This window comes from Myripristis murdjan, chromosome 5 (genome assembly GCF_902150065.1).
Source record: "Myripristis murdjan chromosome 5, fMyrMur1.1, whole genome shotgun sequence".
Classification (NCBI taxonomy): Eukaryota; Metazoa; Chordata; class Actinopteri; order Holocentriformes; family Holocentridae; genus Myripristis; species Myripristis murdjan.
The window spans coordinates 5,141,536-5,168,946 of record NC_043984.1 but is presented as its reverse complement, the minus strand read 5'-3'; the positions used below and the strand labels follow the sequence as shown (position 1 = coordinate 5,168,946).

Below are 27,411 nucleotides of genomic sequence, written 5' to 3'. Positions count from 1 at the left end.
AACCACAAGTCAAAAGTCATGATGTGGAGTCCCTGAGGGCCCTCTGTGTACACAGAGGAAAAATCTAAACTGTTTCTGACCAATATGGTCATTCACATTCTAAAACTGATAAATAATCAGGGGATAATAAAGATCACAATTGGATTTCAGTCCAACACAATATGACATACAACAAAGCAAATACTGATTCACAGTATGTGAGACGTAATTCATGCAACATGCATGACAAGATGCTCTTTCTTTACACGAAAGCTATTTTTGCAAAGCTTCGTCATTTCCTTAGGAAATCCCCCCTTACAAATCAAGAGAGTTTGAAAATCAAACCAAAGCAGTTCAAAGGCCTTCTGTACGTACAGAAGAACAAGTCTGAAGAGTTCACTTCTCATCATTTGAACCAATCTGGTCATTTCAGTTTGTGTGGTGAGAGCTGCAGCCTGCAGCAGTGTCCCAGGGCCTCCAGAGGGCGCTGTTGACTGGCCTCTCCTCTTTGCTGCTGCTGCTCTGAACTGGGCAGCTCACAAGAGAGCAGCCAGCCTCGCTCAGCTTCTTGTCAGAGGAAGACTGCAGCTTGTGGAAGGGCTTCAGCAGTCTTCTCTGGGACTGGCTCTTCAGCTCCTCCTTGGACAGGAAGTGCGCCACCTCTTGGACACAGCTGGAGTAGCCCTGATTGACAGCTGCTGAGCCCACGGCTCTCTGCTGCTGCTGCCGCCGCTGCTGCTGTCGTCTCAGGAAGCAAACGGTCATCTCCAGGATGTCTGCTTTCTCCAGCTTGGAGTCAGGCTGCTGCTGGAGCAACTCTGGAGCCAGGAGACACTTGAGCTGCTCGATGCTGCTGTTGATCCGCTCTCTGCGATGCTTCTCCACCAGAGGCTTTCTGAGCTGCACGACAAACAGGACACACATCAGTCAACTGATCCTGGACTACAACATGAACAACAAGAAGGAACATGGATGATGCTCAAGTGTGAATGAAGCTGGGCCTTCAGTTTACCTTGTGGCTCAGAGTCAGCTGCTCCTGACAGTTGCTGGCTGCTGAAGTGATTGTAGGAGCCATGGCTGGATCTGTGTGCTGCAGAGGCTTCTGGAGAGAGAATCTGATCTCTGGTGGCTTCCTCCCTCCTATTTATAGTCCCAAATCTCCATATGAATGTGTGGGTCTTGGTGTGCTTGGACTTTCTCACAGTCTCAGCCAATCAGAGAGCTGGGCAAGACAATGAGGAATGCAGCACGCTGAATGCTCTTCTTGCTGGGGGACAATAGTTGGATCTCAGGGGAACAGGTGGAGGACTGGGGGGTGATGGAGAGACACTCACAGAGCTCTGTGTGAATCTGGGAAAGTGGTGACCCTGTAAAGAGAGCAGATCTGCTGCCTGATGTTGGGATCAATGACTTTGACTGAGCACACGCTCAGCATCCCATCACACACGTGGGAGGCTGACACTGATGCTTTAGTTGAAAAAAAAAATGCTATTCGTCTATGGAAGAAAATTTACATTATGTTTTGATCACAGAGCTGTCTTCTTGGCAATTTTTTGCCATGGCAGGTCAAAACAATGTAACCAACCACAATACAGTAAGCTCAACTAATACAGTCACTTCTTTTTTATTTTATTAAAAGGTGGAAGTGTTATAGCCAGTGATTTCCCTAAAGTATTTTTCTATCGAATTTCTGAAAACTACAAGGAAAATCTATATTATAAAAACTTTAAAGTATTTTTTCTGTAATTACATCAAATCAGATAATACTTTACTGACAACTTTCATTTGAGTATAATTATTTAACTTTGTTGCACTCTGAGGATGAACTGAGCTGCATAAAATGATATGGACTCAGATCTGGTGTCCAGATGTAGCAGATGTGTCGTGTCCTGTGACAGGGTCTTGGTGTGAGGAGAGATCTGATCTCAGTTTCCCACACTGAGTCCCGTGTGCTGCGGTCAGTGCACTACAAAAGGACTTTGAATGGAGCTTTAGTGATGGCTGCTGCCTGTGTGTTGTAGTAGAGACAGAGGCTGACGTCACACACCATCTGGAGGGAAGCAACACCACTGGCTGGATCTGAGCGCTGAGAATGAATATTTGAATTAAAATAACTTAATATCATAATGGCTGCACTCTTAAAATGAAATGAGGATCAGTGTACATACACATAAAATGAATATTAATGTGTGTTGAAACTCAAACAACCCTCACATTTAGAATATTTGGATGAAATTTCAGCATTGAATGTGAGGGAGTCTTATTTTTTTTTTTTTTTTTTTTTTTTTTTTCCCGAGACAATTTTTCCTGAAGTGTGCCAACTCCCCTTGGAGAATAGTCAGGTGCTGGTGGGGCTGAAGATGCTAATCACACTGAACTGTGACTCTGCTCTCCAGAGCTTTCCCACACTCTGCCTCATTGACAGAGCCTTCACTCAACAATAGACGTGTGCCTTGTTAAATGCTAATTCATCCACGCAGAAACAGCACACTTGCAAAAAAAAAAAAAAAAAAAAAGCTAAATAAAGGGATGGTGGGAAGTAGAACATGAAAGTAGAATTAATACAATGACTCAGTGATCACAGTATACAGGAAATATGGTAGACAGTGAAAATCTAAAGTAAAAACTGTTCTTTGGTATGAGGTCCTTATATCAGAGAGGAGCTCAAGTCCAAGGCACTTTTTGTGGAAATGTTAGAGAACCTTCAGTTCTTTAGCTTGTTCCATGAGTAGGATTAAAATTCTGTTTTTCAGCCTGAACATTAGATTGTTTCCTACTTTTTATGTTCTACAGTGTTGACTGCTAAAGGCTGAATTATGCTTCAGCGTTGGAAGAGCGTACGGGGGTTGTGCGAAGCACGCATTTCCTACGCAGCGCGTGTGTGTCCAACATACCTCTGCAAACACACAGAGCAATTCTCCTCCCACCAACGTAGACCCTGTGACGTATGGTCGCTGCTCTTCTGTACGTCTTTGTAATGGCGAGAGGACGAGTCGTATAGGTGCGGGTACTTGCGCACCTCCTCGGCCAGGCGTTCTTCCGCGAGATCCAGCATTCTCCAAAGTTTTCAGACACAACAGTTGTTTTAAAAACGGCGCTGTCGGCCGGCACAACAACAGGATGTGATACCGGTTGCAACGAAATGCCGGAAATGATGTACTTCGGCGGACCAATCACAGCTCTTGTGGGGCTGCGGAGGGTCCGCGTAGTTACAATTTTTGGGAGGCGCGCGGCAAGGCTCTGCGGCGGTCGCACAACCCCCGTAAGCTTCGCACAACCTCCGTACGCTCTTCCAACGCGGAAGCATAATTCAGCCTTAAAGGCCAAAGCCAACACAAACAAGTGTTTACCCCTGCTTATTGAACCAGGATACAGACTGGAGGGGTTTTCACCTTTTCATGATTGCCTTTGATTCACTTTCCTTATAGAGCTTCATCAGGCTGAACCGCTCTCTAAATTCTGTTTTGTGAATATATGGTAGCTAAAACTTGAACGGTGCATTTGAAATGGATCAATAGCTGTCTATATGGAGACACCCCCCCACCTCTTGCTCTTCAGGGTAGAGGTCTGGATCTATTGTCCCTCAGGGGCTCTGTGAGTGAGTTTTCCCTGCTTTCCCACACTCTGTCCATTCTCTGTTTTCATTGGAGGAACAATAGAAGTGTGTCTTATTACACATCACATTAGTTACACAGTGTGACCTCATTGTTCAGGAGGGGAATGATGCTCCTAAAATCTGGGGCTCAAATCTAACTTGAAATGTGTGCTACCTGTCTGCCTGGACTTCAGGGAGGACTTTTGCTATGTCTTGTAGCAACTGATGGTGTGTTAACTTGTACCTATGGTGTCCCTTTAAAGTGACCCTAAGGTGCCTTTAAATTAGTCAGAAAATATAATTTCAGGTGCCTTTAAATAGGGAATTTAAATGGACTCCACTGTTTCCCTTTAAATTGGTCAAAAAATGCAATTTAATAGCTTAATGTAACACATGACATCATATTGTTACATTTAGCTGTAATTATTACTTCTAATTCACAAACAATGCAACAAGTCATGCTACATTTTTTATGACTTACTGCATGGCAGTCTGTATTATTGTTACATCATCAGTTATTAAGTAATTAAGTAATAACCAGTTAATATAAATTTATGAAGTTTTTACATCACAATCATTATAGCAATTTAATACATCATTTAATTTAACTTTTAATAATATAATATATACATATAATAATACAGTTGCATGCCTGCTTTCACATTCATACAGTTATATTGTACATATTTACACCTATGGACAACCCAGTGCACCACCTCTACTGGCAGCTATTGAGTTGAACAATTAGGGGTTAAGTGCCTTGCTAAAAGGCTCCTCAATTGTGGCTGCTGAAGGAAGAAAGAGCTTTATGACTTTACCTCGTTCTCCTTTCCTGCTCAGATTTTCCCAGCTGGTCTGAGGATTGAACACAGTGGTTTTCAGATCACAAGCCTACCTCCCTAACTTCAAGGGTCTTTAATGGTTAAGTCAGGTCAGTAGAACTCCAATGAACTGCTATTTACCTTCTGACAGAGATTAACAGGCAGAGAGTGTGGAAGGAAAATCTTGTGCTGGAATTTTGATATTTACCATCGACAAGTAACTCAACTGCTGACAGATCAAAGGCTACCAGTAGTGTTTTAAATTATTAATTATTATTATTATTATTATTTTAATTATCATTACAATGCTACAAAACTCAGAGAGTCAAATCAGATAGAAACACCTCAACCTGAGGCAGATACAGGTGATGCCATAACAACAGGAATTTTGGGCACTTCTCCAAATGTACTCAGGCAGAGTAGAGGAATGAGCACAAGTCTATAATAAAAGAACATGGCAGGCAGTACCACTGAAAGATGCAGCAAAATTTCAATGTTTTCACTCATCCCCTCTGGCTGGTATGTCAAAAAATAAAATTTTCAATTAACTAAATTGAAGTTTTTGGTAAATAAATCAAATAATTAATTTCATTAACAAATACTATACTGCATTTATTGTTTGTATCCTAAATTCCCATACATTCATATTGTGTAGTTTCTTTCAGATGAAAAGAAATGCCATCAATTACTATTTTATAGTCAAAACAAGAAAAAAATACTGTCTTACAAAAGTGAATTCACAGCAACTGCTTTTTGCTGTGTTTTGGAGGTCAAAGGTCATTAATTCAATTTGATTTGAACTCAGGTTGTCTGACTGAACGTTGTGTCGCCCCACTATGTTTCCTCTCCATGCAGACACACCACAGTGCTGTTACATAGTTCATAATAAGCTGCTATACAAACAACCTATAGGTTTTTTTTTTTTTTTTTTTTTTTAGGTGGAGGACAGTCTCTTAATTTTCTCTTTATACCAATTAAGAGTTCCCCAAATCCATCTGTGTTTATACAGTGAGGAGCCTGGTGTGCAGATGTAGCAGATGTTTTCTCTGTCTTGTGGTTGGTAGTCAGTGTGAGTCTGGAGCTGAGCTTAGTTTCCCAGAGCACTGTGATCAGTGTACCACAAAAGCTGATGAATGGACCATTTGTGACGGCCATTAACTCTGCAGCTCTGTGCTAAACACAGAGGCCACCATCATTAGCCATCTGGAGGGAAAGATGGCCATTGGCTGCTTTTCTCTCCTTTTTTTTTTCTCCCTGCATGTCACATCACTGAGTAACGCTGTGTAATAATTTCTAATAGTCAGGTTTGCTGATGGAAGAGATCAAGATCAATACAGGTCATGAGGTTATAGATCAGTTCAGTTCAGTTCAGTCTGATCTAGATGCTGTATGGTGCCATGGTGATATGTGTCAAGAGTTTTATGATTATCAGAAAAAGTGAATCTAAATCTGCCACAGCTGTAAGTATCTCCAGTCGTAGAAGTTTTTGGTGTTGAAACAGCTCCTATTTAACCCTTTGAAACCTGAGCAAATTGGCTTAATATCTTTCAAAAACACGGGAAAAAGGGCAATGAGCAACTTAACAAGAAATGACCCAATTTTTTTTTCTTTTGCTAACTTTCAGGTCGTTTTCTTGTAACTTTTTACTCATTTCTTGCTAAGCTTTGGTGTCATTTCTCATTACATTGCTCATTGTCTTTTTCCCTCATTTTGCAAGAAATCAAATGAATCTGCTCATGTTTCAAAGGGTTAAAAAGCGAATGCAAGGTGAGATGCTGTCTTAATATGAACATTTTTAGCAGTGTGTCAGGCATGGTGCTCCCAAGCAGTTACCAATACTTTGTCCATTTCTGGAACAACAGTCCCATAAACCCATTTTGACACAAAACAATTGAAAGAAAAGAATAATGTTCATGAAAATTGTTTATTTTGTCAAGAATAGAAACTCTTGGCATATCGGTATCTATCTGATACCATAATAAAGCACTGAAGCAAACAAAATTAAACAATATGCTTAGATAAACAAAATCACAATTTCCCTTTAAATAAGGAGTATCTGCAGTTTAACTAGTCCATTGATGCTTGCCCCAACAGGCTGAATCAATGTTAATTTAATGTTTCAACAACTATAAAAGTGGGAGTGGCCAGCACTCTGTCATCCAGCAGTGGAGTCGAGGCCTTTCACTGCTGGCAGTTTTGGTCATTCATATTCCAGACCTGGGTCAAATAGTGCTGCTTTTGATCTGATCCACTTACCAGATGGGTGGAGTTTTGTGCATGACGACAATTCAGTGTCAGATAAAATCGCAAAGATATTCACAACTTTCCAATCATTGCATAAGCTTTCTGGCACTGCCATAAATGTAGCAGACTCCATCAATCTGGTGCCTATTATGTGTAGGCTAAAACAGACCATAAGTTATCTGCAAATATAAATGAATCCAGGTCTGGTATATGCTTATGTCAAAGCAGTGCACTAGAGGTCAGACATCCACATTTTCTTTGTTCTCATGAACAAATGCTACAGCAGTATAACTGCTTCTCAAAATGCATATAATGCATTTTTAAATCATCCACTGATTTTTTTCAGCTAATAGAAAAACAGAGACTGCAAAACATCACCTTATCGTGCTATGCAAAATAAAAAAAAAATAATCTGATGCAGTCAGATCTCTTGAATCAAATATAGTCCATATTGGGTCAGCTCAAGAAACTGTGAGAGCGTCAAGGCAGTGCCTTTGACCTTTGAGTCCGTTCATCTTCTGGTGATGTTAAAGGCAGAGCGGAGCCACGTCTTCGTCTGAGGCGGGAAACAGGCGGAGAATCTCCCTCGAGTATTTGGAGTAGCCGCTGTGTGACAGCAGGGCTTTTCTCAGGGTGAAGAAGGACACGGTTTTCTCCAGGAGGTCTGCAGCAGGGATCCCGCTCTGCAGGTGTTCTCCGATCAGAGCCTTCAGCTTCTCCACTCCGCTGCTGCATTTCCTCTCCAGCAGGTGGAGTTTATACCTGAGAGAAACCAAACAGTGATCAGCATATCTTCTCACACAAATATTGACTGTGATGTGAATTCACAGTGATGACAGTTTTGTTCTGGTGCATGTGTGTTTAATGACATGGAGCCTTGGCTTACCTGAAGAGCTGCTCCTTCATGCTGTCCTGAAGAGCCAGGTCCAAGTAGGGAGCCATTTGCAGATGTTTGCTTGTTTCTTGCTTTTCTCAGAAAAAAAATCAAGTTTTGCTGGTTCAACCAGGAGTCCTTGTGCCTCAGTAGGTCTTCCTCCTGTCCTTTTGTGGCTGGTCTTGTGTGTTCAGAGGATGCTCTCTGTTAACGTCTGCATCTCCACTCCACATTTATGCTCCTCATCCTGCGCTGTCTCTGCTGTCTGGCCAATCAGGAGGCTCAGAGCTCAGGACAATGGACTGAATTTAATGGCTGCCACACAGAACAGGTGGGATGTTGTTCTTTCTGCCATATGTCAAAGAGACTGGCCAAAATATTCCCTGGGAACATTTCAATGCCCATGTGGACCTGTCAAAATCTAGTTTCTCACAGACATATTAAAACTCAGCTGCTGTAAAAGGATGTAAGAAATGACTACGGCATGACACATTTCAGTAAACCAGTAATAAATGATTTCAGCATTTCTACATCTGAGGAGCACACCATGCTTTCCTCTGAGCAACATCCCAGACATACTGTAATGATCAGAATATGAAAAATTGGCTTGCAGGATGTATTATTCAAGCTTCTTTTAAAAAAAAAAAAACACTAAATAGGTTGTTGATACAGCTGAAATTTATTCATATGTTAAGCAAATCATAGAAATTATGTTGTTTATTTCTTTCATTTCAGTGAGCTGTGAGTTATTTATGAACCAGAGGGATCAGTAAACTGTAAACTGCCACTGCCACTAAAGCCCCTTCTGTCCCTGCATGGGAACAGTCCTGAGGCTTTGTGAGAGCAGACACACTTCTATTGTGTGCGCGGCTGAGCCGGCTGCATACACAAGTGTGGGAAGCCGTGTGTCGCCGTGGCTCCCAGCTCCAGAGAGAGCGGGGCGTGTGACTGGGGCACGTCCAGCCCTGTGCAGGAAGCTGTGGGAGCTCAGAGGAGGGCCACTGGGAAACCTGAGCCTCCACACACACACACACACACACAGCAGAAAGGCACACAGATGGCAAGGAGATTACCAGGAGTGTGGTGGATGGAGAACTCACCAAGTTCAACTTATCCAACACTTTTTATTTGTGAAACAATATTCTCAAAATAATACAAATTTGTTTAATTTAAATTTGAAATATAATGTACATCCAGAATGTAAGTTGCATAAATATTAGACAGTTTCAAGGGGCAGTTACAGCAGCACCTTGATCACATCTCCACCAAACCTTTCAATGTTAAGTTTAAACTTGAATCCACTCATCTGGGCTGAGACACCTTATCAGTGCCCCTACACAGACAGAAGGATATACTCTGGAGCTATCTTATGTATTACCAACCAAAATTTCTTACTGATAATCTGATGTGTTACATTACATTTTGTGAATTTTAGATATTGCATCATGCCTGATATGAGATATTGAATAACCTAATGTCATGCATCTATGACATGAGAAGGTGAAGCATGGTAAAACATGACAACATGGAAACTTTGGCAAATGATACTACCTCACACAGCTGAGGTTGTAAAGTCTGAGCCCTACACATACAAGTGCACAGACAGATAGACAGACAGACAGGCAGACAGACAGGAGTAAAAGATGTACCTCATGCCTTCAGGCCTGTTTACACTGATGTACAGTATGTTGACTGTTGCTAAACCCTGAAATGCTCCTACAGGTATCTGATGTCTTATGTGTATGGGTTTATAAATCAGTATTAGTGAGGTATTTCTATCTAAAACGTATATGTTTATTACTGCATTTGCCAGGAAGATAAATATGTTTAGAAATGACTGATAGAGAGAGGAAAATTGACTCATGAGTTAATGTTTGGGTGAGTTAAAATGTACAAATTCACAATCGCCAGGATGCTTGCAACTATGTAAGTCATACAGAGTCACATATGAGAATAAGAACTCGGACCACACTCTTCTCATGGCCTTTCACATACTATATTAAAATCATTGATTGTTCGGTCATTGATCCCAACATCAGGCAGCAGATCTGCTCTCTTTACAGGGTCACCACTTTCCCAGATTCACACAGAGCTCTGTGAGTGTCTCTCCATCACCCCCCCAGTCCTCCACCTGTTCCCCTGAGATCCAACTATTGTCCCCCAGCAAGAAGAGCATTCAGCGTGCTGCATCCCTCATTGTCTTGCCCAGCTCTCTGATTGGCTGAGACTGTGAGAAAGTCCAAGCACACCAAGACCCACACATTCATATGGAGATTTGGGACTATAAATAGGAGGGAGGAAGCCACCACAGATCAGATTCTCTCTCCAGAAGCCTCTGCAGCACACAGATCCAGCCATGGCTCCTACAATCACTTCAGCAGCCAGCAACTGTCAGGAGCAGCTGACTCTGAGCCACAAGGTAAACTGAAGGCCCAGCTTCATTCACACTTGAGCATCATCCATGTTCCTTCTTGTTGTTGATGTTGTAGTCCAGGATCAGTTGACTGATGTGTGTCCTGTTTGTCGTGCAGCTCAGAAAGCCTCTGGTGGAGAAGCATCGCAGAGAGCGGATCAACAGCAGCATCGAGCAGCTCAAGTGTCTCCTGGCTCCAGAGTTGCTCCAGCAGCAGCCTGACTCCAAGCTGGAGAAAGCAGACATCCTGGAGATGACCGTTTGCTTCCTGAGACGACAGCAGCGGCGGCGGCAGCAGCAGCAGAGAGCCGTGGACTCAGCAGCTGTCAATCAGGGCTACTCCAGCTGTGTCCAAGAGGTGGCGCACTTCCTGTCCAAGGAGGAGCTGAAGAGCCAGTCCCAGAGAAGACTGCTGAAGCACTTCCACAAGCTGCAGTCTTCCTCTGACAAGAAGCTGAGCGAGGCTGGCTGCTCTCTTGTGAGCTGCCCAGTTCAGAGCAGCAGCAGCAAAGAGGAGAGGCCAGTCACCAGCGCCCTCTGGAGGCCCTGGGACACTGCTGCAGGCTGCAGCTTGAAACTAAGATGACCACATTGGTCCTAGTTTGTTGTTTATGGACAATATGATTTAAAAAATTAAGTTCTGTGTCAACAGAATGTGACAGTTTGACATTCAAACTTCCTTGAGCAAAGCATTTTGTGTGAAAATGATTATGTTTAATTTGTACTGCTGCTTTCTGCAGTGTGTTCAGTAATGTTTCTTACTTGGTTACTATCAGTAATCACTATGATCAGACTTTACCTTGTGAAGATATTTCGCTCATGTAGGGCTGTACTGACTATTTGACCATAATCTCTATGATCATCTAAGACTGATTGGTTTTACGATCAACATATTTGGTGAAGTCTTTCCTGTTTGAAGGATGGAGCAGTTGAATTCTGGGTATGTTCTTCACCCAGCGGGTCCTGTTATGTTTAAATCTCTGTGATTGTACAATTCTGATCTGTTTTAAGATCATTTCCTGTCTTTGTTATACTTACTGAAACTTACTCTTTTATTATCCTTAAGGATTTTGTGTGCCTTTCGTCAGGCTGCATTATTTTGTTTGCAATGTAGACTGGCTATTACTGCTCCTCTGTGAGGAATATTTACCCACATTGGGTAGAACGATGTGATTACATTGTAATTATCAATTGTTAACTTGTCTGTTTTAAGATTTTTTGTTTTTAACCCTGTTCTGAAGATGAACAAAATATGAATTGCATCGCAAAGTCATGTATTATTATTATTTTTAATCTGCACAGCTGTTTATGTTAAACAATATCATCTGTCTTTTCTGACAGGTGTTTAACCCTCTGCTCTATTTGAGCACAATGTATCTTGGAGAAGTGTCCAAGTTCCTGTTGTGATGTGTCATCACCTCTATTTGCCTTCAATGAAACACTGACACGTGGCATGACTCACTGAGTTTGCTACAATAAACAGAGTTAAACTACAATCACTCTTGTGCTTTGAATTCTTATCAGAATCACTTGCTGTCCCATTTATTGGACCTCTGCATATATTTTGGACCACAAGATGGAGTTGCTCATTGGCCGAAAGGAGAAGACTGGTGATGCTACCAGATGTGAATGTGTTATACAGTATGACCACAAATCAAGATGGTGCCTAAGTGCTTTAAATTAAGCCCTTCCACCAAACATTTATTTTAACATAATTTTCTTTGTGCCTTTGATCTAACTGACATTCGCTTGTTGTCGGTGTAATTTTGGTGTAATTCCAGGTGCCAGGTGTTGGGCTTTAAAAGTTAAATGTGACCTTTGATTCCCGGACTTTACGGCCACTGTTTCCCCTCCTTACCGAAATAGTGTAGTCACACTTGGTGCCCTAATGTGGTGTGTAATAAGACACACTTCTATTGTTCCTCCACTGAAAGCAATGAATGGACAGAGTGTGGGAAAGCAGGGAAAACTCACTCACAGAGCCCCTGTGGGACAATAGAGCCAGACCTCTACCCTGAAGAGCAGGGGGAGGGTTGGGTGGGGCGGGGGATGGGTGGGGTGGGGTGAAAAAAAGGGGTGAGGTGGAGGGTCTCTATTAAAGAGGACGACTGATCCATTTCAAATCATCACGTTGAATGATGATTATGTTCAGATAAACAATTAACAAAATCAATCTGCAATGGCAACTTCTGGATGCGGCACATCTAACATTTTTGAAGGATGGGACTTAGAATTGATTTGACTTGATTTTTTTGCACAATTAAAGCACATAGGGACATAAAAATATCATGACTTTGCAGGAGAGGCAAGGAAATCCCATGGGCCTGTAGTGATCCTCCCCAAAGGTAAATTTGAAACCCACTCCAAATTGCATAAAATTAACAAAAACAAAAAGTAAAATCAAGAAAAAAATATTACAATAATAAAAAACTTATAGCAGCAGAGGCAGGTTTCCAATAGCTATGTGACTGTAATTGTCCATTTAATGATCAATTAAAACAGCAAAGCAGAACTTGAATATTGTGCCATTCAGAACACCCATTACCAGACTGCCTATATATCTATTTAGTCTTTGTATCCCAACAAGTAATGAGGAAAACTTATTGTACCAAAATGTAATTAGTTTCACTATATATTTATTTTCCACTCGCTTGCTTGCCTTGTTTGCAAACACAGAGTTTGTGTTTGTTTTTAAACAACTTTAAATGATTCTTTCCTGTGGGAGGATGGCTGGGAGGTACTTGTGTGGGGATGAATTAGCATTTAACAAGGCACACGCCCTGACTTTCTGTCCACTTGTTGTTCTGTCAGTGAGGCAGAGTGTGGGAAAGCTGTGGAGAGCACAGTCACAATTCAGTGTGATTAGCATCTTCAGCCCCACCAGCACCTGACTATTCTCCAAGGGGAGTTGGCACACTTCAGGACAGAGCCGTCCCAGCCCCCACTCTTCTCTTGACAAGAGCAATAACCTGTCAGCGCAGTTCAAAATTTATGATGTCACCAGTTTCCATTTGAATCAAATCAAGTTTCATCTCAAGGAACTCTGCCACATCCAGACATCTAACATTTCTGGAGGCTTTTCTTTTTGTCAGTAAACTTTAAGATCAATATCTGGAAATGAAATCAAATTAGAGATGCATTTATGACTTAACTGCTGTTAATTCATTCATACAAGGCTAATTATAGCCAGCCATTGGTGTTGCTTCCCTCCAGATGGTGTGTGACGTCAGCCTCTGTCTCTGCTACAACACACAGGCAGCAGCCATCACTAAAGCTCCATTCAAAGTCCTTTTGTAGTGCACTGACCACAGCACACGGGACTCAGTGTGGGAAACTGAGACCAGGTCTCTCCTCACACCGACTGCCAGACACACATCTGCTACATCTGGACACCAGCATATGTTCCATCCCAAGTTTCTGATGCAAGAAATGTACTTTCACATGACACCTTGTCATGTCTTATCACTAGTCTTGGCTAATAAAGAATTTCGCCGAAAACATTTAGGGAAGAGAGATTTACCAGTTTGTACTTTGAAACTGCACCTGCTCAAAGGTGATATGTGTTACACATAAGAAAACCTCCAAAGGAAGTCAGTGAAGACCAGAACCAGTCTTTCCTGTATTCACTGATACACACAGAATATGGCTACATAAAACACATCAAATTGTTCACTTCCCAATATCACACAGCTACCATAAGGACATAAACATGATCAACTAAGTTCTGATAAAGTGCCTCTCATATGAATGAGCTCATCCTTCTTGGATGGTCATGCAAATTTGTTTTATAGTCACAAACACTCCTCAGTATTCATTGTGCATAATGAAATGATATGATACAGTATGTCTGTATCATTGATCCCAGCATCAGATGGTAGCAGATCTGCTCTATTAACAGGTCACTACTTTCCCAGATTCAAATATAGTGTCTCTCCATCACCCCTCAGTCCTCCACCTGTTCCCCTGAGATCCAACTATTGTCCCCCAGCAAGAAGAGCATTCAGCGTGCTGCATCCCTCATTGTCTTGCCCAGCTCTCTGATTGGCTGAGACTGTGAGAAAGTCCAAGCACACCAAGACCCACACATTCATATGGAGATTTGGGACTATAAATAGGAGGGAGGAAGCCACCACAGATCAGATTCTCTCTCCAGAAGCCTCTGCAGCACCCAGATCCAGCCATGGCTCCTACAATCACTTCAGCAGCCAGCAACTGTCAGGAGCAGCTGACTCTGAGCCACAAGGTAAACTGAAGGCCCAGCTTCATTCACACTTGAGCATCATCCATGTTCCTTCTTATTGTTCATGTTGTAGTCCAGGATCAGTTGACTGATGTGTGTCCTGTTTGTCATGCAGCTCAGAAAGCCTCTGGTGGAGAAGCATCGCAGAGAGCGGATCAACAGCAGCATCGAGCAGCTCAAGTGTCTCCTGGCTCCAGAGTTGCTCCAGCAGCAGCCTGACTCCAAGCTGGAGAAAGCAGACATCCTGGAGATGACCGTCTGCTTCCTGAGACGACAGCAGCAGCGGCGGCAGCAGCAGCAGAGAGCCGTGGGCTCAGCAGCTGTCAATCAGGGCTACTCCAGCTGTGTCCAAGAGGTGGCGCACTTCCTGTCCAAGGAGGAGCTGAAGAGCCAGTCCCAGAGAAGACTGCTGAAGCACTTCCACAAGCTGCAGTCTTCCTCTGACAAGAAGCTGAGCGAGGCTGGCTGCTCTCTTGTGAGCTGCCCAGTTCAGAGCAGCAGCTGCAAAGAGGAGAGGCCAGTCAACAGCGCCCTCTGGAGGCCCTGGGACACTGCTGCAAGCTGCAGCTCTCACCAAACAAACTGAAATGACCAGATTGGTTCAAATGATGAGAAGTGAACACTTCAGACTTGTTCTTCTGTACGTACAGAAGGCCTTTGAACTGCTTTGGTTTGATTTTCAAACTCTCTTGATTTGTAAGGGGGGATTTCCTAAGGAAATGACGAAGCTTTGCAAAATTACCTTTCATGATTAGAAAGAGACTTGTCAGCTCAACACTGACACTTTGCCCACATTGGTCAAAGTTTTGTCAGGATGCCTTAATCCAGAAGTGATTTGTTGATTGATTACTTCTGAATGAACAAAAGGTGTTTGACATTCAAACTTCTTTGAAACATTTGCAAATTGCATTTTCCATGAAAATGGTGAAACTGAACAATTTTGTTCTGCTAATTTCTGTTGTGTGCAGCAGGCAATATAATCAAATATAATCAAATACTTCTTTTATGAAGAGGCTCATTTCATATGGGGCTTTACAGGCTGTACAGCTCCACATGATCAGCAAACACTGATCTGTTGTAAGATCAATAAGTCCTTGTCGGTCGTTTCCTGTTTGATGGAAACTGTAGATATCTTGGCATATTTTGTCCATAATGGACATTTTCTACTTTTACTGTCTGTATTCCTTATGCAGATATTATACTGACTTTTTTGGGTCAAAGTATTCATTTAGAATTTATTACACTTAAGAGTGTTATACCACTCCTATCAGTTTACATGTTTTGTTACCTGTAGACTTGCTGGTATGCTGTGCTGGTTTTCCTCTGTGAGGACTATTTACTTAGCAACATTTCCTTTCATGTTAAGAAAGAGAGCATCTTGTCATGCATGCTGCATGAATTAAGTCTCATAAACTGTGGATCAGTATTTGTGTTAGTGGTCATTTAAAAAAATCTTTGTAATTGGATTGTGTAACAGCACCTAATGCTATGCATTTATTACACTTAAGAATGTTATACCACTCCTATCAGGTTACATGTTTTGTTACCTGTAGACTTGCTGGTATGCTGTGCTACTTTTCCTCTGTGAGGACTATTTACCCACACTGGGTGAAATGACATAATCATATCTCTTTTGGGATTCATTCAGGAATTGTCCTACAATGACATAATGTTTATGTTAAATCATGTTAACCCTCTGCTCTGTTTGAGTACAATGTGTCTTGAAGAAGTGTTCAAGCTCCTGTTGTGATGTATCATCACCTCTAGTTGGCTCTGCTTGAGTTATTTATACCTGCTGTGATTCACTGAATCGCTGTGAATAAACAAATATCATCTGCAAACTCTCTTGTAAAGCTCTCTTTCATTGTTGCTGTACAGTAATGTACACTGATGTTCAGTCTGAGGCACAGGATTCTCTTGTCATGCTCTATTCAGCCTCTAAGATGTTGTTCAGAACTGACTTGGGCTTCTGGCTGAGAAGTCACCAGTAAGAGTTAATAACATCACATTATTACATTAACCATTGGTTACTGCTTCATAAAGGGTGACCATGTTAAACGGATCATGCGATAATCAATTTAACATATAATGCAATAAGTCATAATAATTTATTACTTTAAAGTACATTAAGATGATGATGCAATAATAACATCACTAAACAATGCAACAAGTCAGCAGCAGTCAACATAAGTTGCTACATCATGTTTTGGCCTCAGTATTACATCATCTGTTAAAACTATGTTCCACTCTTATTGAAGTAGGAATCACAGGTTGATGTAATAATGTGATGTCACTTGTAATATTAACTGCATTTAAAGTTATATTTTGACAAGTTATTACATCATCGGTTGCTAAGGGACATGCTTAACAGAAGTCTTCTCTTAGATGTTGTGTCAGAACAAGTCCAGACATGAAGGAAGTGAAGATTTTAAGTTAGATATGAGCCCCAGATTTTAGGAGCACCATCCCCCACCCCCCGAGCAATGAGGTCACACTGTGTAACTAATGTGATGTGTAATAAGACACACTTCTATTGTTCCTCCAATGGAAACAGAGAATGGACAGAGTGTGGGAAAGCAGGGAAAACTCACTCACAGAACCCATGAGGGACAATAGATCCAGACCTCTACCCTGAAGAGCAAAAGGGGGGGGGGTCTCCCTCTATAGACAGCTATTGATCCATTTCAAATCATCACTCAAATTTTTTCCTTTTGCATTCTCTCAAAATAAAACAACAAATCCAAATGTTTGTTATTTTTAACTGACATTTTATAACTGGACAAAGACTTTCATATTTTCAAAACTGAATTTAATTACAAAAATGAAAAAAACGATCACAATTTTGTTTTTCAAAGGTAGGAATAAACTTTGATCGTCCCCACGGGGAAACTGGATTGTTGCTGCGGCAAAAGTAATAGAATACAGCAGGGAGAGAAAACGTGTAAATATAATGCTACAGCTGCTCCAGTATCAAAACTAAATGCATAATGATCTTTTGCCTTCACAAACAGCAATAGAATTTGTGTGGTAAAGGCAACACTCCTTCACTCCTATACACAGAATCTACAATTTAGTTTGAATTTGTTGATTTGAAATTCATCTTTTACCTGCTTGCATATCCTTATTTACCACAAATGAGATGTTGTTTGTTTGCAAACAACACTCAAATAATTATTGTGGGAGGATGATTTGGACCTGCTTGTGTGGGGATGAATTAGCATTTAACAAGGCACACGCCCTGACTTTCTGTCCACTTGTTGTTCTGTCAGTGAGGCAGAGTGTGGGAAAGCTGTGCAGAGCACAGTCACAGTTCAGTGTGATTAGCATCTTCAGCCCCACCAGCACCTGACTATTCTCCAAGGGGAGTTGGCACACTTCAGGACAGAGCCGTCCCAGCCCCCACTCTTCTCTTGACAAGAGCAATAACCTGTCAGCGCAGCTCAAAATTTATGATGTCACCAGTTTCCATTTGAATCAAATCAAGTTTCATCTCAAGGAACTCTGCCACATCCAGACATCTAACATTTCTGGAGGCTTTTCTTTTTGTCAGTCAACTTTAAGATCAATATCTGGAAATGATATCAAATTAGAGATGCATTTATGACTTAATTGCTGTTAATTCATTCATACAAGGCTAATTATAGCCAGCCATTGGTGTTGCTTCCCTCCAGATGGTGTGTGACGTCAGCCTCTGTCTCTGCTACAACACACAGGCAGCAGCCATCACTAAAGCTCCATTCAAAGTCCTTTTGTAGTGCACTGACCGCAGCACACGGGACTCAGTGTGGGAAACTGAGACCAGGTCTCTCCTCACACCGACTGCCAGACACACATCTGCTACATCTGGACACCAGGATGTGTGTAATCTTAAATATATATATGTTTAAAAAAAAAAGAAAAAAGAAAACACATTTTTGATAACAAGCAGTGACCAGTGGCCTTAAATGTACACCTTAATTGTACACCTCAGTTTACAGTTTTTCTTAATTGGTAAGGCACGTTTAATTGGTTTCACACATTTTTCATACATTTTTCATAACAGCTCATGGAAAGACCCAAAACAGTTCTTCAATCAACATCAGATATTATCTGTCTATAAAATATGCCACCTTGAGCTGCTATTTTCTCACTTGTATTAAAATCAAAAAATGTTTCTGAGTATTTCTGATTTTGGGTGAAATTTATTTTTGGTTCTTAGGTGAAAAAAGAGGGCAGTACAAGACTGTACCATACTCGATGCATGGATTTGTCTTGTCTAGGTGAATAGGGCTTGCATGTTTTTGATGTTTTGTGAGTGTTAGAGCAGTTTGCAAACAAAATGTGTCATTTTGACTGACAACTTTCAGTTCAAGGCAGTGTGATTTTTTTTTTTAAAAATGTACTTTCTGAATGAACAGAGGCAGATGAGAAAAACTGAACAGTTGTTGCTCACTGCCATTTGTTGAATCTGCTAAGTTCTGAAATTAACATGCTATCATGATTTGTTCTTGAATCAAACTTGATTCTGTTGAAAATGATCATTAAGGTCCAAATATGTGATGGGCTGATGACTCCTCAGACATGTGATTAAAGGTTTTATAAAATATGTTGTTAGTGCACAGTAGGAATGCACTTGAGTATATGAAATTCTGATGACTTGCATTCTGTGATTCTGTCTTCATTTATGAAATCAACATATTGGCTCAACTTCTGAAAAAGATGTTAACAGAAGTATGTGGTCTCCCACGTGTGTGATGGGATGCTGAGCGTGTGCTCAGTCAAAGTCATTGATCCCAACATCAGGCAGCAGATCTGCTCTCTTTACAGGGTCACCACTTTCCCAGATTCACACAGAGCTCTGTGAGTGTCTCTCCATCACCCCCCAGTCCTCCACCTGTTCCCCTGAGATCCAACTATTGTCCCCCAGCAAGAAGAGCATTCAGCATGCTGCATCCCTCATTGTCTTGCCCAGCTCTCTGATTGGCTGAGACTGTGAGAAAGTCCAAGCACACCAAGACCCACACATTCATATGGAGATTTGGGACTATAAATAGGAGGGAGGAAGCCACCACAGATCAGATTCTCTCTCCAGAAGCCTCTGCAGCACCCAGATCCAGCCATGGCTCCTACAATCACTTCAGCAGCCAGCAACTGTCAGGAGCAGCTGACTCTGAGCCACAAGGTAAACTGAAGGCCCAGCTTCATTCACACTTGAGCATCATCCATGTTCCTTCTTGTTGTTGATGTTGTAGTCCAGGATCAGTTGACTGATGTGTGTCCTGTTTGTCGTGCAGCTCAGAAAGCCTCTGGTGGAGAAGCATCGCAGAGAGCGGATCAACAGCAGCATCGAGCAGCTCAAGTGTCTCCTGGCTCCAGAGCTGCTCCAGCAGCAGCCTGACTCCAAGCTGGAGAAAGCAGACATCCTGGAGATGACCGTTTGCTTCCTGAGACGACAGCAGCGGCGGCGGCAGCAGCAGCAGAGAGCCGTGGACTCAGCAGCTGTCAATCAGGGCTACTCCAGCTGTGTCCAAGAGGTGGCGCACTTCCTGTCCAAGGAGGAGCTGAAGAGCCAGTCCCAGAGAAGACTGCTGAAGCACTTCCACAAGCTGCAGTCTTCCTCTGACAAGAAGCTGAGCGAGGCTGGCTGCTCTCTTGTGAGCTGCCCAGTTCAGAGCAGCAGCAGCAAAGAGGAGAGGCCAGTCAACAGCGCCCTCTGGAGGCCCTGGGACACTGCTGCAGGCTGCAGCTCTCACCAAACAAACTGAAATGACCAGATTGGTTCAAATGATGAGAAGTGAACACTTCAGACTTGTTCTTCTGTACGTACAGAAGGCCTTTGAACTGCTTTGGTTTGATTTTCAAACTCTCTTGATTCGCAAGAGGACATTTCCTGAGGAAATGATGACGATTTGCAAAATTACCTTTCATGATTAGAAAGAGACTTGTCAGCTCAACGCTGACACTTTGCCCACATTGGTCAAAGTTTTTTCAGGATGCCTTAATCCAGAAGTGATTTGTTGATTGATTACTTCTGAATGAACAAAAGGTGTTTGACATTCAAACTTCTTTGAAACATTTGCAAATTGCATTTTCCATGAAAATGCTGAAACTGAACAATTTTGTTCTGCTAATTTCTGTTGTGTGCAGCAGGCAATATAATCAAATATAATCAAATACTTCTTTTATGAAGAGGCTCATTTCATATGGGGCTTTACAGGCTGTACAGCTCCACATGATCAGCAAACACTGATCTGTTGTAAGATCAATAAGTCCTTGTCGGTCGTTTCCTGTTTGATGGAAACTGTAGATATCTTGGCATATTTTGTCCGTAATGGACATTTTCTGCTTTAACTGTCTGTATACTTTATGCAAATATTATACTGACTTTTTTGGGTCAAAGTATTCATTTAGAATTTATTACACTTAAGAGTGTTATACCACTCCTATCAGGTTACATGTTTTGTTACCTGTAGACTTGCTGGTATGCTGTGCTGGTTTTCCTCTGTGAGGACTATTTACTTAGCAACATTTCCTTTCATGTTAAGAAAGAGAGCATCTTGTCATGCATGTTGCATGAATTAAGTCTCATAAATGGTGGATCAGTATTTGTGTTAGTGGTCATTTAAAAAAAATCTTTGTAATTGGATTGTGTAACAGCACCTAATGCTATGCATTTATTACACTTAAGAATGTTATACCACTCCTATCAGGTTACATGTTTTGTTACCTGTAGACTTGCTGGTATGCTGTGCTACTTTTCCTCTGTGAGGACTATTTACCCACACTGGGTGAAATGACATAATCATATCTCTTTTGAGATTCATTCAGGAATTGTCCTACAATAACATAATGTTTATGTTAAATCATGTTAACCCTCTGCTCTGTTTGAGTACAATGTGTCTTGAAGAAGTGTTCAAGCTCCTGTTGTGATGTATCATCACCTCTAGTTGGCTCTGCTTGAGTTATTTATACCTGCTGTGATTCACTGAATCGCTGTGAATAAACAAATATCATCTGCAAACTCTCTTGTAAAGCTCTCTTTCATTGTTGCTGTACAGTAATGTACACTGATGTTCAGTCTGAGGCACAGGATTCTCTTGTCATGCTCTATTCAGCCTCTAAGATGTTGTTCAGAACTGACTTGGGCTTCTGGCTGAGAAGTCACCAGTAAGAGTTAATAACATCACATTATTACATTAACCAATGGTTACTGCTTCATAAAGGGTGACCATGTTAAACGGATCATGCGATAATCAATTTAACATATAATGCAATAAGTCATAATAATTTATTACTTTAAAGTACATTAAGATGATGATGCAATAATAACATCACTAAACAATGCAACAAGTCAGCAGCAGTCAACATAAGTTGCTACATCATGTTTTGGCCTCAGTATTACATCATCTGTTAAAACTATGTTCCACTCTTATTGAAGTAGGAATCACAGGTTGATGTAATAATGTGATGTCATTTGTAATATCAACTGCATTTAAAGATATATTTTGACAAGTTATTACATCATCGGTTGCTAAGGGACATGCTTAACAGAAGTCTTCTCTTAGATGTTGTGTCAGAACAAGTCCAGACATGAAGGAAGTGAAGATTTCAAGTTAGATATGAGCCCCAGATTTTAGAAGCACCATCCCCCACCCCCCGAGCAATGAGGTCACACTGTGTAACTAATGTGATGTGTAATAAGACACACTTCTATTGTTCCTCCAATGAAAACAGAGAATGGACAGAGTGTGGGAAAGCAGGGGAAACTCACTCACAGAGCCCCTGTGGGACAATAGAGCCAGACCTCTACCCTGAAGAGCAAAAGGAGGGGGGGGGTCTCCCTCTATAGACAGCTATTGATCCATTTCAAATCATCACTCTAATTTTTTCCTCTTGCATTCTCTCAAAATAAAACAACAAATTCAAATTTTTAATGTTATTTTTAACTAACATTTTATAACTGGACAAAGACTTTCATATTTTCATAATTGACAATTTTGTTTTTCAAAGGTAGGAATAAACTTTGATCGTCCCCACGGGGAAACTGGATTGTTGCTGCGGCAAAAGTAATAGAATACAGCAGGGAGAGAAAACAAAGTGTAAATATAATGCTACAGCTGCTCCAGTGTGAAAACTAAATGCATAATGATCTTTTGCCTTCACAAACAGCAATAGAATTTGTGTGGTAAAGGCAACACTCCTTCACTCATATACACAGAATCTACATTTCAGGTTGAATTTGTTGATTTGAAATTCATCTTTTACCTGCTTGCATATCCTTATTTACCAAAAATGAGATGTTGTTTGTTTGCAAACAACACTCAAATGATTATTGTGGGAGGATGATTTGGACCTGCTTGTGTGGGGATGAATTAGCATTTAACAAGGCACACGCCCTGACTTTCTGTCCACTTGTTGTTCTGTCAGTGAGGCAGAGTGTGGGAAAGCTGTGCAGAGCACAGTCACAGTTCAGTGTGATTAGCATCTTCAGCCCCACCAGCACCTGACTATTCTCCAAGGGGAGTTGGCACACTTCAGGACAGAGCCGTCCCAGCCCCCACTCTTCTCTTGACAAGAGCAATAACTTGTCAGCGCAGTTCAAAATTTATGATGTCATCAGTTTCCATTTGAATCAAATCAAGTTTAATCTCAAGGAACTCTTCTGGAACATTTCTGGAGGCTTTTCTTTTTGTCAATAAACTTTAAGATCAATATCTGGAAATGAAATCAAATTAGAGATGCATTTATGACTTAATTGCTGTTAATTCATTCATACAAGGCTAATTATAGCCAGCCATTGGTGTTGCTTCCCTCCAGATGGTGTGTGACGTCAGCCTCTGTCTCTACTACAACACACAGGCAGCAGCCATCACTAAAGCTCCATTCAAAGTCCTTTTGTAGTGCACTGACCGCAGCACACGGGACTCAGTGTGGGAAACTGAGACCAGGTCTCTCCTCACACCGACTGCCAGACACACATCTGCTACATCTGGACACCAGGATGTGTGTAATCTTAAATATATATATATATATATATATATATATATATATATATATAAAAACATTTAAATAATAATTTAAAAGATATTTTTTACATGTCCTGTTGCAGCACCACTGAAATTTCAACCACATTTTTGATAACAAGCAGTGACCAGTGGCCTTAAATGTACACCTTAATTGTACACCTCAGTTTACAGTTTTTCTTAATTGGTAAGGCACGTTTAATTGGTTTCACACATTTTTCATACATTTTTCATAACAGCTCATGGAAAGACCCAAAACAGTTCTTCAATCAACATCAGTTATTATCTATAAAAGATGCCACCTTGGGCTGCTATTTTCTCACTTGTATTAAAATAAGAAATTGTTTCTGAGTATTTCTGATTTTGGGTGAAATTTATTTTTGGTTCTTAGGTGAAAAAAGAGGGCAGTACAAGACTGTACCATACTCGATGCATGGATTTGTCTTGTCTAGGTGCGTAGGGCTTGCAATTTTTTGATGTTTTGTGAGTGTTAGAGCAGTTTGCAAACAAAATGTGTCATTTTGACTGACAACTTTCAGTTCAAGGCTGTGTGTGATTTTTTTAAAAAATGTACTTTCTGAAGGGACAGAGGCAGATGAGAAAAACTGAACAGTTGTTGCTCACTGCCATTTGTTGAATCTGCTAAGTTCTGAAATTAACATGCTATCATGATTTGTTCTTGAATCAAACTTGATTCTGTTGAAAAAGATCATTAAGGTCCAAATATGTGATGGGGTGATGACTCCTCGGACATGTGATTAAAGGTTTTATAAAATATGTTGTTAGTGCACAGTAGGAATCCACTTGAGTATATGACATTCTGATGACTTGCATTCTGTGATTCTGTCTTCATTTATGAAATCAACATATTGGCTCAACTTCTGAAAAAGATGTTAACAGAAGTATGTGGTCTCCCACGTGTGTGATGGGATGCTGAGCGTGTGCTCAGTCAAAGTCATTGATCCCAACATCAGGCAGCAGATCTGCTCTCTTTACAGGGTCACCACTTTCCCAGATTCACACAGAGCTCTGTGAGTGTCTCTCCATCACCCCCCAGTCCTCCACCTGTTCCCCTGAGATCCAACTATTGTCCCCCAGCAAGAAGAGCATTCAGCGTGCTGCATCCCTCATTGTCTTGCCCAGCTCTCTGATTGGCTGAGACTGTGAGAAAGTCCAAGCACACCAAGACCCACACATTCATATGGAGATTTGGGACTATAAATAGGAGGGAGGAAGCCACCACAGATCAGATTCTCTCTCCAGAAGCCTCTGCAGCACCCAGATCCAGCCATGGCTCCTACAGTCACTTCAGCAGCCAGCAACTGTCAGGAGCAGCTGACTCTGAGCCACAAGGTAAACTGAAGGCCCAGCTTCATTCACACTTGAGCATCATCCATGTTCCTTCTTATTGTTCATGTTGTAGTCCAGGATCAGTTGACTGATGTGTGTCCTGTTTATTCTGCAGCTCAGAAAGCCTCTGGTGGAGAAGCATCGCAGAGAGCGGATCAACAGCAGCATCGAGCAGCTCAAGTGTCTCCTGGCTCCAGAGTTGCTCCAGCAGCAGCCTGACTCCAAGCTGGAGAAAGCAGACATCCTGGAGATGACCGTTTGCTTCCTGAGATGACAGCAGCAGCGGCGGCAGCAGCAGCAGAGAGCCGTGGGCTCAGCAGCTGTCAATCAGGGCTACTCCAGCTGTGTCCAAGAGGTGGCGCACTTCCTGTCCAAGGAGGAGCTGAAGAGCCAGTCCCAGAGAAGACTGCTGAAGCACTTCCACAAGCTGCAGTCTTCCTCTGACAAGAAGCTGAGCGAGGCTGGCTGCTCTCTTGTGAGCTGCCCAGTTCAGAGCAGCAGCAACAAAGAGGAGAGGCCAGTCAACAGCGCCCTCTGGAGGCCCTGGGACACTGCTGCAAGCTGCAGCTCTCACCAAACAAACTGAAATGACCAGATTGGTTCAAATGATGAGAAGTGAACTCTTCAGACTTTTTCTTCTGTACGTACAGAAGGCCTTTGAACTGCTTTGGTTTGATTTTCAAACTCTCTTGATTTGTAAGGGGGGATTTCCTAAGGAAATGACAAAGCTTTGCAAAATTACCTTTCATGATTAGAAAGAGACTTGTCAGCTCAACGCTGACACTTTGCCCACATTGGTCAAAGTTTTTTCAGGATGCCTTAATCCAGAAGTGATTTGTTGATTGATTACTTCTGAATGAACAAAAGGTGTTTGACATTCAAACTTCTTTGAAACATTTGCAAATTGCATTTTCCATGAAAATGGTGAAACTGAACAATTTTGTTCTGCTAATTTCTGTTGTGTGCAGCAGGCAATATAATCAAATATAATCAAATACTCCTTTTATGAAGAGGCTCATTTCATTTGGGGCTTTACAGGCTGTACAGCTCCACATGATCAGCAAACACTGATCTGTTGTAAGATCAATAAGTCCTTGTCGGTCGTTTCCTGTTTGATGGAAACTGTAGATATCTTGGCATATTTTGTCCATAATGGACATTTTCTGCTTTAACTGTCTGTATACTTTATGCAAATATTATACTGACTTTTTTGGGTCAAAGTATTCATTTAGAATTTATTACACTTAAGAGTGTTATACCACTCCTATCAGTTTACATGTTTTGTTACCTGTAGACTTACTGGTATGCTGTGCTGGTTTTCCTCTGTGAGGACTATTTACTTAGCAACATTTCCTTTCATGTTAAGAAAGAGAGCATCTTGTCATGCATGTTGCATGAATTAAGTCTCATAAACGGTGGATCAGTATTTGTGTTAGTGGTCATTTAAAAAAAATCTTTGTAATTGGATTGTGTAACAGCACCTAATGCTATGCATTTATTACACTTAAGAATGTTATACCACTCCTATCAGGATATGTTTTGTTACCTGTAGACTTGCTGGTATGCTGTGCTACTTTTCCTCTGTGAGGACTATTTACCCACACTGGGTGAAATGACATAATCATATCTCTTTTGGGATTCATTCAGGAATTGTCCTACAATAACATAATGTTTATGTTAAATCATGTTAACCCTCTGCTCTGTTTGAGTACAATGTGTCTTGAAGAAGTGTTCAAGCTCCTGTTGTGATGTATCATCACCTCTAGTTGGCTCTGCTTGAGTTATTTATACCTGCTGTGATTCACTGAATCGCTGTGAATAAACAAATATCATCTGCAAACTCTCTTGTAAAGCTCTCTTTCATTGTTGCTGTACAGTAATGTACACTGATGTTCAGTCTGAGGCACAGGATTCTCTTGTCATGCTCTATTCAGCCTCTAAGATGTTGTTCAGAACTGACTTGGGCTTCTGGCTGAGAAGTCACCAGTAAGAGTTAATAACATCACATTATTACATTAACCAATGGTTACTGCTTCATAAAGGGTGACCATGTTAAACTGATCATGCAATAATCAATTTAACATATAATTCAATAAGTCCTAAAAATGTATTACTTTAAAGTACATTAAGATGATGATGCAATAATAACATCACTAAACAATGCAACAAGTCATCAGCAGTCAACATAAGTTGCTACATCATGTTTTGGCCTCAGTATTACATCATCTGTTAAAACTATGTTCCACTGTCACTGAAGTAGGAATCACAGGTTGATGTAATAATGTGATGTCACTTGTAATATTAACTGCATTTAAAGTTATATTTTGACAAGTTATTACATCATCAGTTGCTAAGGGACATGCTTAACAGAAGTCTTCTCTTCGATGTTGTGTCAGAACAAGTCCAGACATGAAGGAAGTGAAGATTTCAAGTTAGATATGAGCCCCAGATTTTAAGAGCACCATCCCCCACCCCCCGAGCAATGAGGTCACACTGTGTAACTAATGTGATGTGTAATAAGACACACTTCTATTGTTCCTCCAATGGAAACAGAGAATGGACAGAGTGTGGGAAAGCAGGGGAAACTCACTCACAGAACCCATGAGGGACAATAGATCCAGACCTCTACCCTGAAGAGCAAAAGGGGGGGGGTCTCCCTCTATAGACAGCTATTGATCCATTTCAAATCATCACTCTAATTTTTTCCTCTTGCATTCTCTCAAAATAAAACAACAAATCCAAATGTTTAATGTTATTTTTAACTAACATTTTATAACTGGACAAAGACTTTCATATTTTCAAAACTGAATATAATTACAAAAATGAAAAAAAAAAAAAAACGATCACAATTTTGTTTTTCAAAGGTAGGAATAAACTTTGATCGTCCCCACGG

At 41.2% G+C, this 27,411-nt stretch overlaps 4 protein-coding genes and 1 pseudogene across 4 annotated transcripts; 4 read left to right on the top strand and 1 right to left on the bottom strand.

Moving 5' to 3' along the window:
• Positions 1-408: 408 nt before the first annotated feature.
• Positions 409-1,105, bottom strand: LOC115359174 (transcription factor HES-5-like). Its single transcript, XM_030051521.1, has 2 exons — positions 992-1,105; positions 409-879 (listed from the first exon to the last, which is right to left on the bottom strand). Exons 1-2 carry the CDS (start codon positions 1,052-1,054, stop codon positions 409-411), a joined length of 534 nt encoding a protein of 177 aa, XP_029907381.1. The 5' UTR covers positions 1,055-1,105.
• Positions 1,106-9,818: 8,713 nt separating this feature from the next.
• On the top strand, positions 9,819-10,512 carry LOC115359173 (transcription factor HES-5-like). Its single transcript, XM_030051519.1, has 2 exons — positions 9,819-9,932; positions 10,045-10,512. The coding sequence occupies exons 1-2, from the start codon at positions 9,870-9,872 to the stop codon at positions 10,510-10,512; spliced, it is 531 nt and encodes a 176-aa protein (XP_029907379.1). The 5' UTR covers positions 9,819-9,869.
• Positions 10,513-14,055: 3,543 nt separating this feature from the next.
• On the top strand, positions 14,056-14,752 carry LOC115359172 (transcription factor HES-5-like). Its single transcript, XM_030051518.1, has 2 exons — positions 14,056-14,169; positions 14,282-14,752. Exons 1-2 carry the CDS (start codon positions 14,107-14,109, stop codon positions 14,750-14,752), a joined length of 534 nt encoding a protein of 177 aa, XP_029907378.1. The 5' UTR covers positions 14,056-14,106.
• A 4,461-nt stretch (positions 14,753-19,213) lies between these two features.
• Positions 19,214-19,910, top strand: LOC115359171 (transcription factor HES-5-like). The gene is made up of 2 exons (XM_030051517.1): positions 19,214-19,327; positions 19,440-19,910. The coding sequence occupies exons 1-2, from the start codon at positions 19,265-19,267 to the stop codon at positions 19,908-19,910; spliced, it is 534 nt and encodes a 177-aa protein (XP_029907377.1). The 5' UTR covers positions 19,214-19,264.
• A 4,497-nt stretch (positions 19,911-24,407) lies between these two features.
• Positions 24,408-25,104, top strand: LOC115359170 (transcription factor HES-5-like; annotated as a pseudogene).
• Positions 25,105-27,411: the final 2,307 nt, after the last annotated feature.